Here is a 16785-nt window from a genome sequence, read left to right on the forward strand (position 1 = left end):
GTTCAAACTTGATACTGGCGTTACTTAGGACATATGGGATCTTTGAATGCTGTAAGTTCTCCAAAATAATAATAAAAAAAAACAATAGGCGCAGGAGTGGCTGTGTGGTAAGTAGCTTGCTAACCAACCACATGGTTCCGGGTTCAGTCCCACCGCGTGGCATCTTGGGCAAGTGTCTTCTGTTATAGCCCCGGGCCGACCAATGCCTTGTGAGTGGATTTGGTAGACGAAAACTGAAAGAAGCCTGTCGTATATATGTATATATATGTGTGTGTTTGTGTGCCTGTGTTTGTCCCCGATGCTGGTGTGTTTACGTCCCCGTAACTTAGCGGTTCGGCAAAAAGAGACCGATAGAATAAGTACTGGGCTTACAAAGAATAAGTCCCGGGGTCGATTTGCTCGACTAAAGGCGGTGCTCCAGCATGGCCGCAGTCAAATGACTGAAACAAGTAAAAGAGTAATCGATGAGTGGAAAAATTGATAAACCGATTCCTTATGGGATTTCTCAATCAAATTGTCTGCAACCCATTTTCAGTAAAACGTTTACCAATTTCAACAGATTTAGCTCTAATTTGACGTCAGTGTTACTTAGTTTGGTTTGAAACAAAGCGCTTGATTAGCTTAATAATCCTATCTTAATCCTGGGCAACGCCGGGCTATACTGCCCCTAAAAAAAAAAAAAACTAAATTAGTGAGAATGTTCAAGGGAAAGAACTCTAAATGTCACGAAATAATTAATAAAATAACTAATCTACTTATTTAATATTTGTTGACCCTATTTCACATTTTTTATCTTGATCGACCAAGTAAAAAAACTATTCTTTAACATCTAAGTACCTTTATCACTCAACAACTATAAGCCATTCAAAAGGAAAAGATCCTAATTAACAAAGATTGCATTTGCTTGGCTGGGAAAACTGTTACGTCACACGTGTATCCGGTTTGTGTGGATCTAAATGTCGAAGACATTTTGTCTCTGATCTCTTCTAATTTCGCTTTCTTTCTTATTTTAAAAGCGAATATAAATTAGTTTCTTCTTATCTCATCAAACATCAGCACATAAAGTAAGTAATATTGTTTTTTTTAGACTATTAATTTGCTAACTTTATTAATTTCAAGCTTTATTTACTAGCAACAGAAAATGTGTTTATTTGATCTACGGTGCGTTTTTATTGATATTGCTGGTTATATCGACTCGTTTCACTGCTTTTACGTATTTTACAAAGTTGGTGTATAGAATGAAGTAAAAAAAAAATACAAAATACAAAGTGGCATTCTTTCGATATAACTCGACAAAATCAAAACGCTTCACTTCACGTATTTCCGTGGAATCAAATGAATGTTCGATTCTGTTTTCTGCTTGGAAATTTGCGGATTTTACATACACACATAAAACAGGTTAGAACATGCAAGGTTGTTTTTCTTCAAGTTTAAAATTTACGGCGTAATTTCGTTATATCTATACTCCACAACCCACGGAAACACCCGAAGTGAAATGTATCGACCTTGTCGAGCTATATCGAAGGAATGCATACAAAGTAATATTTTTTCAATTTAATGTACGCAAAATAAAAAAAAAAAATTAACGTATTCCACATTTTTATCGTGCATATTGAAACACTATGTCTGAATTTATTCAAACAGACGCAAAATTTGGTAATTGTCTGAATTAATTTATCAAAATGATGGAAAAAATTTCATTAAATGAATTCTGTAAGAATTGTTTATGATTAAAAAAAAAAAAAAGTATTATACTATGTAAACTGTAAACTATTATTGTATTTTGTAATAACGACACCATTGACTTTGAATGTTGGGCAAGACCGACTGGATGCAACTCTAATTGTTAAATGTAACATCTAATGAGGTAATTAATTATACGTTGTTTAGTTCAAGTCAGCTTCGATCGTGCAGATCATCCCGTTTTTATCTTTTTGTCAAATGTGTTCTTTTATTTTCAAAACAATCGGGTGTTATTAAAAGACATTTGGTTTCTATTTCTAGCAGGCCGAGTGGACTGTTGGGTAGGAAAGTGTAATTATATCAAGCACTTTACAGTTTACTTCCTCGTTAGCCTCGGTCGAACAGACTTTATGGCGAAAGACATGCCTGCCGTTATGGCAATCTTTCGTCTCTAGTAGACCTTTCCGTCGATTTCCGTAAAATTTTTTTTTTTTACATATGGGCTTGCGGGAACTTTTGAAGTAATGAGAGCGAAAGAGACTAAGAGAAAGCGATTGTATGACGAGGGAAGTTCTTTTGAAGTTACCGTGCATGTGAAGCATTGATGTACATGGGGTGTGGGAGACAGACAGTATGTTGTGTAAGTGAAGTGCTTCTGTTAGTGTGTGTGAAAGAAAGAGATAACTGAAATTTTTTACTCGGTGTATGTGTATATGTATGCATATTACTTCAAAAGTTCCCGCAAGCCCATATGTAAAAAAAATATATTTTTTTTACGGAAATCGACGGAAAGGTCTATTAGAGACGAAAGATCGCCCCAAAATATTTAGAAGTATTATCCTATATGTCCTTGTTTCATGATGGTGAAATTCGATAACCTGGCTGCTATTTTAACAGGTTCGATTTTGACATAGCGGCTCCACTGTTGCCAATTCCGATTCTGAGATAATAAGCAGGATCATCCGTGGAATACGCTTCATTGTAGCATTTTGGTTTGAAGTGACCAGCTGTGCTTTCGCACTTGGCGTGTGTATATATGTGAGATGTGAAGTGGAAGAGATAGATTTATTTATTGGTCAGTATCACTTGACATTTATTTTCATAGCTGAATGATTCTATTCCAAATAGGCTTTTCTTCTTGTGTCAAATTTACTTCGTTGTTTCAGAACATTTGTAGTTTGTTGTCACATTGGGGGTCCTTTCTGTTTCCACTTTTCAATTCCTTCAAATTTTGTTCCAGTTGATTTCAAATTTGGTTTATTGATTCTTTTTTTTTCTTCTTTTTACTTGTTTCGGTCATTTTGACTGCGGCCATGCTGGAGCACCGCCTTTAATCGAGCAACTCGACCCCGGGACTTATTCTTTGTAAGCCCAGTACTTATTCTATCGGTCTCTCTTTTGCCGAACCGCTAAGTGACCCGGACATAAACACACCAGCATCGGTTGTCAAGCAATGCTAGGGGGACAAACACAGACACACAAACATACACATACATATATATATATACATATATACGGCGGGCTTCTTTCAGTTTCCGTCTACCAAATCCACTCACAAGGCTTTGGTCGGCCCGAGGCTATAGTAGAAGACACTTGCCCAAGGTGCCACGCAGTGGGACTGAACCCGGAACCATGTGGTTGGTAAACAAGCTACTTACCACACAGCCAGTAGATTTATATACTTAATTAATGGAAATAAAATTCATTTTTGCCATAAATTAATGAATAAAAAAGTTAGTAGTTTTTAAAGTTTGCAAATTTTGGGTAACTTTAGCCAATCGAAAGCCACAAACATGTTGGTGCTTGTTTACTCTTTTACTTGTTTCAGTCATTTGACTGTGGCCATGCTGGAGCACCGCCTTTAGTCGAGCAAATCGATCCCAGGACTTATTCTTTGTAAGCCTAGTACTTATTCTAAGGGTCTCTTTTGCTGAACCACCAAGTTACGGGGACGTAAACACACCAGCATCCGTTATCAAGCGATGTTGGAGGGGGACACACACACACACACACACACACACACACACACACACACACACACATATATATATATATATATATATATATATATATATATATATATATACACACATACGACGGGCTTCTTTCAGTTTTCGTCTACCAAATCCACTTACAAGGCTTTGGTCAGCCCAAGGCTATAGTAGAAGGCACTTGGCCAAAGTGCCACGCAGTGGGACTGAACCCGGAACCATGTGGTCGGTAAGTAAGTTACTTACCACACAGCCACTCTTACGCTTTGTTTACTAGTTTTTTTTTTTTTTTTTCGTAATTTACCGTTTTACTATATTAAATACTAGCTGAAATACCCGGCGTTGCCAGAGTCAATAACCCAGAGAATTAACTGTAACTCGCAAAGCTTTTTATCTAACTTATAGTAAATCTTTTGGAAAAAACACTCAGTGAAATTTCGGGCTAATAACAATTTGTAACTGGCCCATTGGGCAATAAACTATGCTTGAGAAGACCTGTAGGATAACTGAACACGTAAAGGCTTTCTGAACGTGTCTAGCACTACATGTGCTATATCATCATCGTTTAGCGTCTGATTTCCATGCTGGCATGGGTTGGATAGTTTGACTGAGAACTGGCAAGCCAGAAAGCTGCACCAGGTTCCAATTTGATCTGGCAAGGTTTCTACAGCTGGTTGCCCTTCCTAATGCCAACCACTCTGAGGGTGTTGCGGGTGCTTTTTATGTGCCACCAGCACAGGAGCCAGTCAGACGGCACTGGCAATGACCATGCTCGAATGGTGCTTTTTATGTGCCACCAGCACAGGAGCCAGTCAGACGGCACTGGCAATGACCATGCTCAAATGGTGCTTTTTACCTGCCACTGGCATCGGAGCCAGTCAGGTGGCACTGGCATCAACCACGTTCATATGGTGCATTTTATGTGCCACCAGCATGGGAGCCAGTCTGGAGGGACTAGCATCAACCATGCTCGAATGGTGCTTTTTATGTCCCACCAGCACGGGTGCCAGTCACAAGCCAAGTATATCAAAATTATTCAGTAACAGCAATATAACAGCTCAACATATTCAATTTTGGGTTCTTGAAGCTCTGAAATCTAATACAGAGAATAAATTATTTTTGTAAAAAACAAATGTAAAACTAGTTTATAAGCTATGATTTTTTATGTTTACATACTCTTGTCTCATTCACTTGCAGATGAAAAGATACATTCAAGTTTGTTGATTTTGGAAGTGATACATTTGGTTAGATATTAGCCATGGATTTTAGAGATGTCCCTTTTGTCTATGTGCCCTATGAAGTAAGAGTAAAACTGCTGAACTTAGATATACCAAGCAGTGGTTATGGAAATAACTGGAAGTTTTTGGCTGGACAACTTGGCTTCAGTGGCAATCAAGTTTTAGTAAGTATATTTTCTGTTAAATAATCTAACACACATTTTGTAAGTGTAATTTATGTAAATCTAATTTTCAATATAGTATAACTTCAGTTGTCATTCAGAGGAAATGTATATAATTTTTTTTTATAATATCGGTCATTAACAAGTATTTTACTAATGAAAATGTTATATGAAGATGTAATAAAAGATTAATCTTTAGCAATTAATTGAAAATGTTACAAAAAAATATCTTAAAGAATTGGGCTAATCATAGATCATCATCATCATCATCATCATTTAACATCTGTTGGTGTTTAACATGCTGGTATAGGTTGGATGGTGTGACCAGAGCTGGCAAGCTGGGGGGTCTGCACCAGACTCCAGTCTGATTTTGCATGGTTTCTACAGTTGGATACCTTTCCTAATGCTAACCACTTTACAACATGTAATGTGTTTTTTTCCCCCCATAGCATCAGCAGTAATGAGCTTGCCATGCACCTTGCAAAACTAAGGTCCCCTTCAATTGAACCATACTTCAGTAGAGAGGGAGACTGCATTATGCTAGAAGAAGAGGGGGTTAAAGTATGAGCCAAGGAGAACAGGTTTCTTACTGTAGAGGAGCTACATGGTCATTCACAGTTTAGAAGAGAGGGTGGGAGTGACTGTGTCAGAGTGTGGGAAAGAGAAAAGATAAAAAAAGATAAAAATAGTGATGCGGTGTCATAGTAGACCCTCAAGATAAGAGGTGAGTAGATGAGTGGAGACAGGAGGACAGGGTGTGTGAGTGAGTGTATGAAATAGCAAGAGATTGCAAGGTGTATGAGATAGCAAGAAGTGGTTAGTGATAAGGATGAGTGACTGCATTGATATAATGAACAAGTGAAGAGGGATGACAAGAGGTGACAACTGTAGAGATAGGAGGGGTTGAGGAACTGTTGTGAATGGTGGATAAAGGGTATATGGAGGGGGGTGACCAGTGATATGAATTGGGGGGAGATAGGGGAGAACAGGAAACTGTTTGACACTGCAAAAAAATAAAAGTCTGTGAAGGTCAGAAGAATCGTCATAATGGTAGAGTAGAGAGAAGGATGAAAAAGAGATATGTATGGTTGATGGTGATCACTGTAGAATGTGGGTGGAGAGGACAATATTTAGAATAAAGGATGGATACCAAGTTAAATGGTTCCAGAAGGATAAGTAGTATTGGGGAGAAGCTGGTAAAATATACAGTTCTGCTCACTTTTGATTACAGTAGCAGTTTGTGTGTGTGTACATATATTTGTTTTTTTTATTACCCACAAGGGGCTAAACACAGAGGGGACAAACAAGGACAGACACACGGATTAAGTCAATTACATCAACCCCAGTGCGTAACTGGTACTTAATTTATCGACCCCGAAAGGATGAAAGGCATAGTCGACCTTGGCGGAATTTGAACACAGAACGTAACGGCAGACGAAATACAGCTACGCATTTCGCCCGGCATGCTAACATTTCTGCCAGCTCGCTGTGTGTACATATATTGTGTTTGAGATGTGTGGGTCTTCCCAAAAGCTGCTTATTTCCAGTCATTCTAGTTCTTTTTGTCTCCTCCATGAGGTTCAAGGTCTTCAGATCAGCCTTCACTACTTTCTATCATGTCTCCACAAACCCCAGTGTTTGAACTCCGTCCACATTAAATGAATGAGTTCCATCTACCTTAAGTGACTGCACATCATCCACATTATTTATTTGCTAATTTAAGAATTTTTGTGTTCACTTGAAAACAAATATTTTGCTATTATAATCATGTTTATATTATACAAACATTTACGTTTATTCATTTGTCTAATTGTGTGGTATGCAATATGCTATTTAAGACATGTACTTACTAAAGAGGTTTTTTTTTAAAAAAAAAATTCTTGTTTTCAGTCTTTAGAGACAAAGAAGTCATCTCATGGAAGTAACACATTAAAATTATTTGAAGAATACTCTAAGGATCTATCCAATACTGTTGGGAAACTTATTGAAGCATTGAAACAAATTAAAAGACCCCGTGAAAGTAATGAACTTGAAGGCGCAGAAAAACGTATGTATTGTGTTAAAAAAAAAAAAAATTTAATTGTGTGACTAATTTGTGCAATTAGTGGAGACTAGAACTAGTAGAAAGTGGTTTGATGTTTAGGAAATAAATACATTTATTGGTAACTTATTAAGATTATAATGTTTGTTTCATGCTTAAATAAATAAATTTTGCTGAGATTAAAGATAAATTAATAAATTTAGCAAATTGTGAATCAAGTAGAAACTGGTTGGTGCAGTTAGTACTACTGGTTGGGATGCTAATACAAGAGTATCCCTAATACAGGAATACTCCTATATTAGTATAGGCATTAGTATTCAGATTACTCTGTCAAGTGTAGTGCTTATTTATTTACATTGTTTTGAATTAATTATATATTATATCATAGCTTTGAAATTTTGATATACTCTTTACTCTTTTACTTGTTTCAGTCATTTGACTGCGGCCATGCTGGAGCACCGCCTTTAGTCGAGCAAATCGACCCCAGGACTTATTCTTTGTAAGCCTAGTACTTATTCTATCGGTCTCTTTTGCCGAACCACTAAGTGACGGGGACGTAAACACACCACCATCGGTTGTCAAGCGATGTTGGAGGGACAAACACAGACACACAAACTCACACACACACACACACACACACACACACATATATATATATATACTTATATACAACGGGCTTCTTTCAGTTTCCGTCTACCAAATCCACTCACAAGACTTTGGTTGGCCTGAGGCTATAGTAGAAGACACTTGCTCAAGGTGCCACACAGTGGGACTGAACCCGGAACCAGGTGGTTGGTTAGCAAGCTACTTACCACACAGCCACTCCTGCACCTATGGTTATATATTTTTAGAATGACATTGTTGGGTAGGTGTGAGAGGCCAGCTCTGGTTGGTTTGACCATAAAACAGGTAGAATATTTAGGTTGGATATGGCTGGTTTAAATGCTAAAGGATTAATCAGACGGCATAATAATTTTACAGATTGTTATCTAAAACAGAATCTCAAGGAAACAAAGTTAGGTGATGAAAAGAAAGATAAATGGAAAGAAACTATTTTACTAGAAAGAGTAGAACAGACCGAAAAAACAAATTTATAATCTGAGGAAACAGCGTTTCTAACAGAAATAAATATCTTAGAATTCTTGAGATTTTGTAAAGAGCATGTGATAATATTTATGTTTATGTAGCATGTCTCTTTGTTAAATACCAGTACAGTTTGATGCATAGAGAATAAATTAATGCAATGCATAACATGAGTTCAATTTTTCTTCTGTAAAATAAGATGTTGGCAATCTGTGGCTCAACACTGAAAAATAACTGCGGGAAAAACTTGATTTGAATATTGAATATTTATTATATATTTTTTAAAATAACACCAAATTGAATATTTATTATATATTTTTTTAAATAACACCAAATTGAATATTTATTATATATTTTTTAAAATAACACCAGACTAAATATTTATTATGTATTTTTTAAAATACACCTTTTTTTTTCTTATTAGAAATTCTCCAGGCATATGATGTTTCTAAAATTTCTACATTTGGATTGTCCCTGGAATCTGAAGACAAGTCAAGTCAGTATATTTACAATTCACAAAATGATGCAAAGTCTAACAATTTAGATACTTATTACTCAAATTTTGATGCAGTTACCAGCATCTCAGGATACCAACACATTTCCCTAAAATCATCCTCATATTATCAGAAAACTTCCGACTACTACTCTCGGCACAATTCTGTTAAAAATTCTTCAAAGTATTTTCATGAAGATTTAGATAATGAAAGCAGTTCAAGTTCACTTCTTCAGAAAAATTCAGGAAAATATTCAAGTGTGGATTTAAAAGTGACTTTGCCATCAAAAAGTAAGTTATCAACTTTTTCTTTTTTATATTGAGTTTAGTTTCATAAAAAAAAAAAAAAAAAAGAGATACCTGTAGAAGTGATATGTGAAGTTATATAATAGCTGCAAACAATAACACAAAATCTAGAATTAAGCCAGTATTTGTAATTCAGAGGATTATTAAGTCTTTTGATACAAATCTGCCTGAAATCACCTTTGGATCTGTGGTACAAATTTCCTGTTTTAACCCTTTTGATACCAACCTGGCTGAAACTGCCTCTGTGTTGTTTTCAAAAGTTCTGACTTGAAATCTTCCACCAAAACCTTAGTCATAATTTATGTTCCCAACATTTGCTTAATGATAACTAAATTATTTTTCTAAAGTTTTTCTTATATTTAAAATTCATTGAAGGGAACACAGAGCATCTCAACAGAAATGTGGTAACAAAAAGGGTTAAAGAAATCTAAATTAAAAAGTTCCATCAAAATTTCATATTAATATATGTTCTAAACATCAGTTTAACAGTTCTTTATTTAAGAGATGAAGAATTCATCATCATTATCATCATTATTTAATGTCTGCTTTCCATGCTAGCATGGGTTGGATGATTTGACTGAGGTCTGGCAAACCAGATGGTTGCACCAGACTCCAATCTGATCTGGCAGAGTTTCTACAGCTGGATGCCCTTCTTAACGCCAACCACTCTGAGAGTGTAGTGGGTGCTTTTATGTGCCACCGGCACGAGGGCCAGTCAGGTGGTATTGGCAATGGCCACGCTCAAATGGTGCTTTTTATGTGCCACCTGCACAGGAACCAGTCCAGTGGCACTGGCAACAACCTCGCTCGAATGTTTTTTCAAATGCCACCAGCACAAGTGCCAGTAAGGCAATGCAGGTAACGATCACGCTTGAATGGTGCTTTTTTTTATGTACATTATTTATATTTGACGGATATTTGTTGTTAAAACAACGTTTTGGCTGATATACACTCCAGCCTTCCTCAGGTGTCTTGGGGATATTTTGAACCTGGGTTCTCATTCCTAAGGTATTTTTCGATGTTGTTGTTATTATTATTCAGGTCACTGCCTAGAATCGAACTCGGAATCTTGGGGTTAGTAGCCTGCACTCTTAATCACTACACCATTTGCCCATGGGCACCAACCTGAGTGCTTTTAACACTGGACCAACACCGGTGTCAATTCTGCAGTGGTGGATGGGTCCTCTTAAGAACAGGAAGATGCCAGACATCTCAGTAATTTTGTCATCTCATTATTTTCAAAATTAATTGTAATAAAAGTAATGTATTTCAACAGAAATATGGTAGTGAAAGTGTTAAATAAGTAATTCTAAATAAACTGTTGACCTCATTTCATGTGCTTTTCTTTAAAAGTTTTTTGTTTTTTAAATAACATCCTTATTGATAAAATTGCCAAGCATCTTCACTTTGTACATTCTAATACAAATATGAAGAATCTGGAAGAAACATTGTATCTTTTCAATCTCAGTCACAGATTTTTAAAATTATTTTTTTTAACTAAACAGTTTCAAACTTTGGATACTGGTTGAATGTGTCACGTAGAACATGGTTCACTCTTAATGCAATGGCAAACTTCATCATCATCATTTAGCATATGTTCTCCATGCTAGCATGTGTAAGATGGTTTGACTGGAGCTGGAGAGCTGTACCAGGCTCCAGCCTGTTTTGGCTTGGTTTCTATGGTTGGATGTCCTTCCTAATATCAACCACTTCAGAGAGTGTACTTGGTGCCTTATTATGTGTCACTGGCACAGGTGCCTTTTGCGTGTCCCTGACATGGGTGCCATTTATGTGTCACCGGCAAGGGTGCCTTTTACATGTCATGACTATGATTTCACTTAGCTTGACATGTCTTCTCAAGCACAACAAATTGCCAAAGGTCTCAATCATTTGTCATTGCTTCCGTAAGACTCAACATCAAAAGATCATATTCCACCACCTTCTACATCTTCCTAGATCAACCTCTTCCACAGCTTCCCTCCACAGTTATATATGTATATATGTGTGTGTGTTCTCTGAATTGTCATTGCTTGGATACCAGTGACGTGTTTACTTAGCTCATCAGTAATGCATGATGCAGATTAGTGGTTTCAACATATCAATTTCTCATCATCATCATCATCATCATCATCGTTTAACGTCCGATTTCCATGCTAGCATGGGTTGGACGGTTCAACTGGGGTCTAGGAAGCTAGAAGGCTGCTCCAGGCCCAGTCTGATCTGGCAGTGTTTCTACGGCTGGATGCCTTTACTTACGCCAACCACTCCGTGAGTGTAGTGGGTGCTTTTTACGTGCCACCTGCACAGGTGCCAGACGAGGCTGGCAAACGGCCACAATCGGATGGTGCTTTTTACGTGCCACCGGCATGGAGGCCAGTCGGGGTGGCACTGGCAACGGCCACGCTCGGATGGTTCTCTTACGTGCTATCGGCACTGGTATCACAGCTACAATTTCCATTGATGTTGATCGGTAGAATAAAAAAAAAACTTTGCATCTAACAGATAATGGTTGGCATCAGGAAGGGTATTCAGTTGTAGAATACTGCTTCAAGTCTCATTACAACCTGTGCCAGCAAAGTGGAATGCAAAATTATGTGTAAAAATGAAATGAAAGAAAGAATACAGTGATAAAAAAAAAAAAAATCACTTTCTATATAATCTGTTCTCTACATCTTTTTTTATTCATCTATTTTTCTCAGAATTTGGAAATATTCGCCTCTTCATTTCTTATCCTGATGGAGAAAAATCCTTTCTACATCATGTACTCAGTCTCTGTCAGCATCTTGATCTACTGTTTCATTGTAATGTTGACTTGAAGAATCATCGTTTAAGTAAGCAGAAAGTGAAGGATTATTTTCAACATGTAAGTTCATTTCCTTTCTTTGTTGTTTTTAAATTTCTTTTTCTTTTTTTCTCTGAGAAATTAGGTGATCAGATTGCTTATATATAAACCACTATTAAACTTCATTCAAATTTTAAAATGAGTAAAGCAATCTGTTAGTGATAATGTGACTGCTTATCACTAGTATTGGTGCACGTCCTCAGCAAATCATGCTGAGCCCATTTTAATTAACCCTTTACCACTCAAACCGGCCAAATCTGGCCTAAATATTCTAGCTGTTTTATGTCCAAACTGACCAGATCTGATCCCCCACACCTACAGTGTCATTAAAAAATATACAATATAGGTGCAGGAGTGGCTGTGTGGTAAGAAGCTTGCTTCCCAACCACATGGTTCCGGGTTCAGTCCCACTGTGTGGCACCTTGAGCAAGTGTCTACTACTATAGCCTTGGGCTGACTAAAGCCTTGTAAGTGGATTTGGTAGACAGAAACCCGTTATATATATATCTGTGTGTATGTGTATTTGTGTGTCTGTGTTTGTCCCACACCATCGCTTGATAATCAATGTATGTGTGTTTACGTCTCCATAACTTAGTGGTTCGGCAAAAGAGACTGATAGAATAAGTACTAGGCTTACAAAGAATAAATCCTGGGGTCGATTTGACTGAAGGCAGTGCTCCAGCATGGTTGCAGTCAAATGACTGAAATAAGTAAAAGAATAAATCACGTCATCGAAATCTCAAAGCTACAAGATAATGCACGATTAGTTCAAAATTAGTTCAAAACAATGTGAATAAGCATTATATTTGACAAAGTAATCTGAATGCTAGAGGGTTAAAACAGCTCAGACTGATGTGAGATGGAAAAGGTTTAAAAAAGAGAGAATTTCTAGTGATAGTGTCCTAATAAAAACCTCCCAATCTGCCTTATCATCATTACCATTATCATTTAATGGCCACATTCCGCCGAGGTCGACTTTGCCTTTCATCCTTTCGGGGTCGATAAATAAAGTACCAGTTTCCCACTGAGGTCGATGTAATCGACTTAATCCCTTTGTCTGTCCTTGTTTGTCCCCCTCTATGTTTAGCCCCTTGTGGGCAGTAAAGAAATACACTTTTCTATGCTTGCATGGGTCAAATGGAATCTGTTGTGACAGGTTTTTCTATGAACGGCTGTCCTTCCTGTTGCTAGCCCCTCACCTGTTGCCAGACACGTTTTCTGTGGAAGACTTGGAATGAGCAACATTGCTTGCATGATGGTGATGCTCATTTACAACCTTCATGTGGTGTCAAGACAAGGAGAGAGAGAGAGAGAGAGAGAGAGACACACACACACACACACACACACACATACATAGAGCCTTCTTTTAGTTTCTGTCTCCCAAACCCACTCACAAGGCTTTGGTTGGTCTGGGACTATAGCAGAAGACACTTGGCCAGTGTTGCACTGCTGCGCAGTGGAACTGAACTCAAGACTACATGGTTGGGAAGCAAGCTTCTTAACCACACAGCCATGCCTGCATCATTCACGACAAATATTTGGTCTTTCTTCCATAAAAGTTTTCAAATGCAAATTTTTATAGTCAGTAAACAATATGATTCAGTGATTTGTTTTTATGGAGTGCATTGCATAATTTTTACCTGTTATTGTAGTATGCTTTTATCATCTGTTCCAAATCAAATTCGATGACTGGCATCTGTGCTAGTGGAGTGCTAAGAGTACCATATGAACGAGATCGTTGCCAGAGTAACAAGCTGGCCTCCGTGCTGATGGCATGGTAAAAACACCATTTGAGCGTGATCGTTACCTGCGTCGCCTTACTAGTACTTGTGCTGGTGGCACATCAAAAAACATTCGAGTGAGGTCGTTGCCAGTGCTGCTGGACTGGCTCCTGTGCAGGTGGCACATAAAATGCACCATTTGAGCGTGGCTGTTGCCAGTACCACTCGACAGACCCTTGTTCCGGTGGCACGTAAAAGCACCCACTACACTCTCGGAGTGGTTGGCATTAAGAAGGGCATCCAGCTGTAGAAACTCTGCAAGATCAGATTGGAGTCTGGTGCAGCCATCTGGTTCGCTAGACCTCAGTCAAATCGTCCAACCCATGCTAACATGGAAAGCAGATGTTAAATGATGATGATGATGTTCAAAGTAAAATAATATATATTTGTATAATCTACATGAATTATGTATACATATGACAGGTGCAGGCATGGTTGTGTGGTTAAGAAGTTCACTTTGCAACCGTATGGTTTTGGGTTCAGTTCTACTGTATGGCACCTTAGGCAAGTGTCTTCTGTAATCCTAGTCTGACCAATACCTTGTGAGTTAATTTGGTAGACAGAAACTGTGGAAGCCTATTGTATGAGTGTGTATGGATCCCTATAGCTTGACGACAGGTATTGGTTTGTTTACGTTCCTATAACTTAGGGATTTCAGTAAAAGAGACAGATAGAGTAAGTACCAAACTTACTGGGGTTGGTTTGTTCAGCTAAATCCTTCAAGGCAGTGCTCCAGCATGGCTGCAGTCCAGTGACTGAAACAAATGATTTTGAGTTATAAAGCTACAACATTAAGGTGCTAGGGTTATGAGTTCAAACCTTAGCACAACCATTGACTTTTAATCCTGGACAAAGCACAAAATTCTACTTGACTCATTCTAGTTGATACCATGGTTGGTCCTTTGCTACTTTGTGTTTGCGTAGTTAACAGGAGAAAGAATATTCAGCTGTAAAAAAACAATTACTTCAACAATATACAAATGTCCATTCGTCCGTCCTTACGTTCTGAGTTCAAATTCCACCAAGGTTGACTTTGCCTTTTATCCTTTTGGGGTTGATAAATTAAGTACCAGTTGCATACTGGGGTTGATCTAATCAACTGACCCCCCCCCCCAAAAAAAAAAAAATTTCAGGCCTTGTGCCTAGAGTAGAAAAGAATATAGAAATGTCCACAATTTAAGATACATTTCCATCAATGCTGACAGAAAAATGGATATAAAGCTGTAGTGAACTTAGTTTATATATCAGGCTTTCTAAAAGCTTGTATAATGTGTATCTTTTATCTTTTACTTGTTTCAGTCATTTGGACTGTGGCCATACTGGGGCACCACCTTGAAGGGTTTTGGTCGAACAAATTGACCACAGTATTTATTTTTTTATTTAAAGCCTACTACTTATTCGGTTTCTCTTGCTGAACCACTAAGTTATGCAGGACGTAATCAAACAACATCTGTTGTCAAACTGTGGTGGTGGATAAACACACACACGCACACACGTTTCTTTCAGTTTCTCTCTATCAAATCCATTCACAAGGCTTTGGTCTGCCTGACATCATCATCATCGTTTAACGTCCGTTCTCCATGCTAGCATGGGTTGGACGGTTCGACCGGGGATCTGGGAAGCCAGAAGGCTGCCCCAGGCTCCGGTCTTATCTGGCAATGTTTCTACAGCTGGATGCCCTTCCTAATGCCAACCACTCCGTGAGTGTAGTGGGTGCTTTTTACGTGCCACCTGCACTGGAGCCAGGCGAGGCTGGCATCGGCCACGGTCGGATTGGTGCATTTTACGTGCCACCTATCATAGAAAACACTTGCCCAAGGTGTCACACAGTAGGACTGAATCTGGAACCATGTGATTGGAAAGCAAGACTTACTACACAGCCACACCTTATTGTTTCTATGATTTTTCTGTTATATGTACCAGTTTGTTTTCATTGTTTTATTTTTAGCATATATTGTTCTTTATCTCTTTACAGGCTGACTTTGTGCTAGTTTGCTGTAACAATGAATATAAAAAATCTGTGGAAAGTCAATCAAATTTAATTAACGATGACAACCCTCAAGCACTTCATACAAAACTAATATATGACAACATGTATAAACTATCTACATCAGGCAGAAGCATTGATCATTTCATACCAGTGGTCCTAAAAGGTTGTACTGTTTCAGATATACCTGATTGGTTGACAAAAAATAACGTCTTCATTTGGCCAAGTCAGAAAACGGATATTATTTCATACATCACATCTAAAAAACAACTTTTATTATAACTGAAATTTTTTTGATGGCCATGTGTTTTGTTATGTACATAAATTTTTTATGAAATTATATTTCTACTACACTGTATTTACATATAGATGTGCAGAATAAAATGTACTTATATTCTTGTTTAAATTTTTTTTTCCTGTGTTCTTGATTTGCTATTATGTCAGTTCAGTAACCTCTCGCACCGTTTTATCTGAAAGTGCTTTAGTTGTGACAAACACTTCTACACTTGATGGATTATCCATTGACCCAGTGACAGAATCATATTTTCCATTTTCTGTTGAAATATGATATTGTGAAAATAGATACAAAGAACAATTACATAGAAAAAGTATAGTGATAAGCATAGATTTAAAAAACAAAAAACAAAAACCAAAATAACCCATTTACTGTTACTTTTTTTTGTTTTAATATATATGTAATAAAAGAGGAGTGTTTTGACATTCCTATTTACATATTTATCTATCAGGAAATATGTAACGCTATTATAGAAACACATTCTGCTTTTAAGAGGTGTATCTGTTATGCACTCTAGTATGTGTTGAAATAATTTTGGCGGAAACGACAACATACAAAGGAATATTGTTTTGGAAGTCTAAGAGGATGCTAATTCCCGAGCTGTGTGGGGAAAAGCAGTGGTGAAATGCTTAATCATTACAATTTCAAACAAGAGGGCATGTATACAATCATTCAGTCTGCTAGAGTAATGGTTCTCACACAAGCAAAACAATAAATTGGGGGTCCATGGTAGTACGTCAGGTGTTAATGAAATAATTTTGCTTTAGACATATTTATTGTAAGAGACAACATAAGTTTCTTTCTTGAAATTTTTTTTACATAGTTTAACATGTTTCTGGCCACTGAAACTGCAATGGCAAACTTACACAAGTGAATGGATGAAA

General features: G+C 37.5%; 1 protein-coding gene across 1 annotated transcript; it reads left to right on the top strand.

Moving 5' to 3' along the window:
* Positions 1–906: 906 nt before the first annotated feature.
* Positions 907–16008, top strand: LOC115212340. The gene is made up of 6 exons (XM_029781205.2): positions 907–1064; positions 4872–5076; positions 6964–7120; positions 8622–8981; positions 11696–11859; positions 15595–16008. Exons 2-6 carry the CDS (start codon positions 4933–4935, stop codon positions 15886–15888), a joined length of 1119 nt encoding a protein of 372 aa, XP_029637065.1. The 5' UTR covers positions 907–1064; positions 4872–4932; the 3' UTR covers positions 15889–16008.
* The last annotated feature ends 777 nt before the right edge of the window (positions 16009–16785 follow it).

Source organism: Octopus sinensis, linkage group LG5 (assembly GCF_006345805.1).
Source record: "Octopus sinensis linkage group LG5, ASM634580v1, whole genome shotgun sequence".
NCBI classification, from domain to species: Eukaryota; Metazoa; Mollusca; class Cephalopoda; order Octopoda; family Octopodidae; genus Octopus; species Octopus sinensis.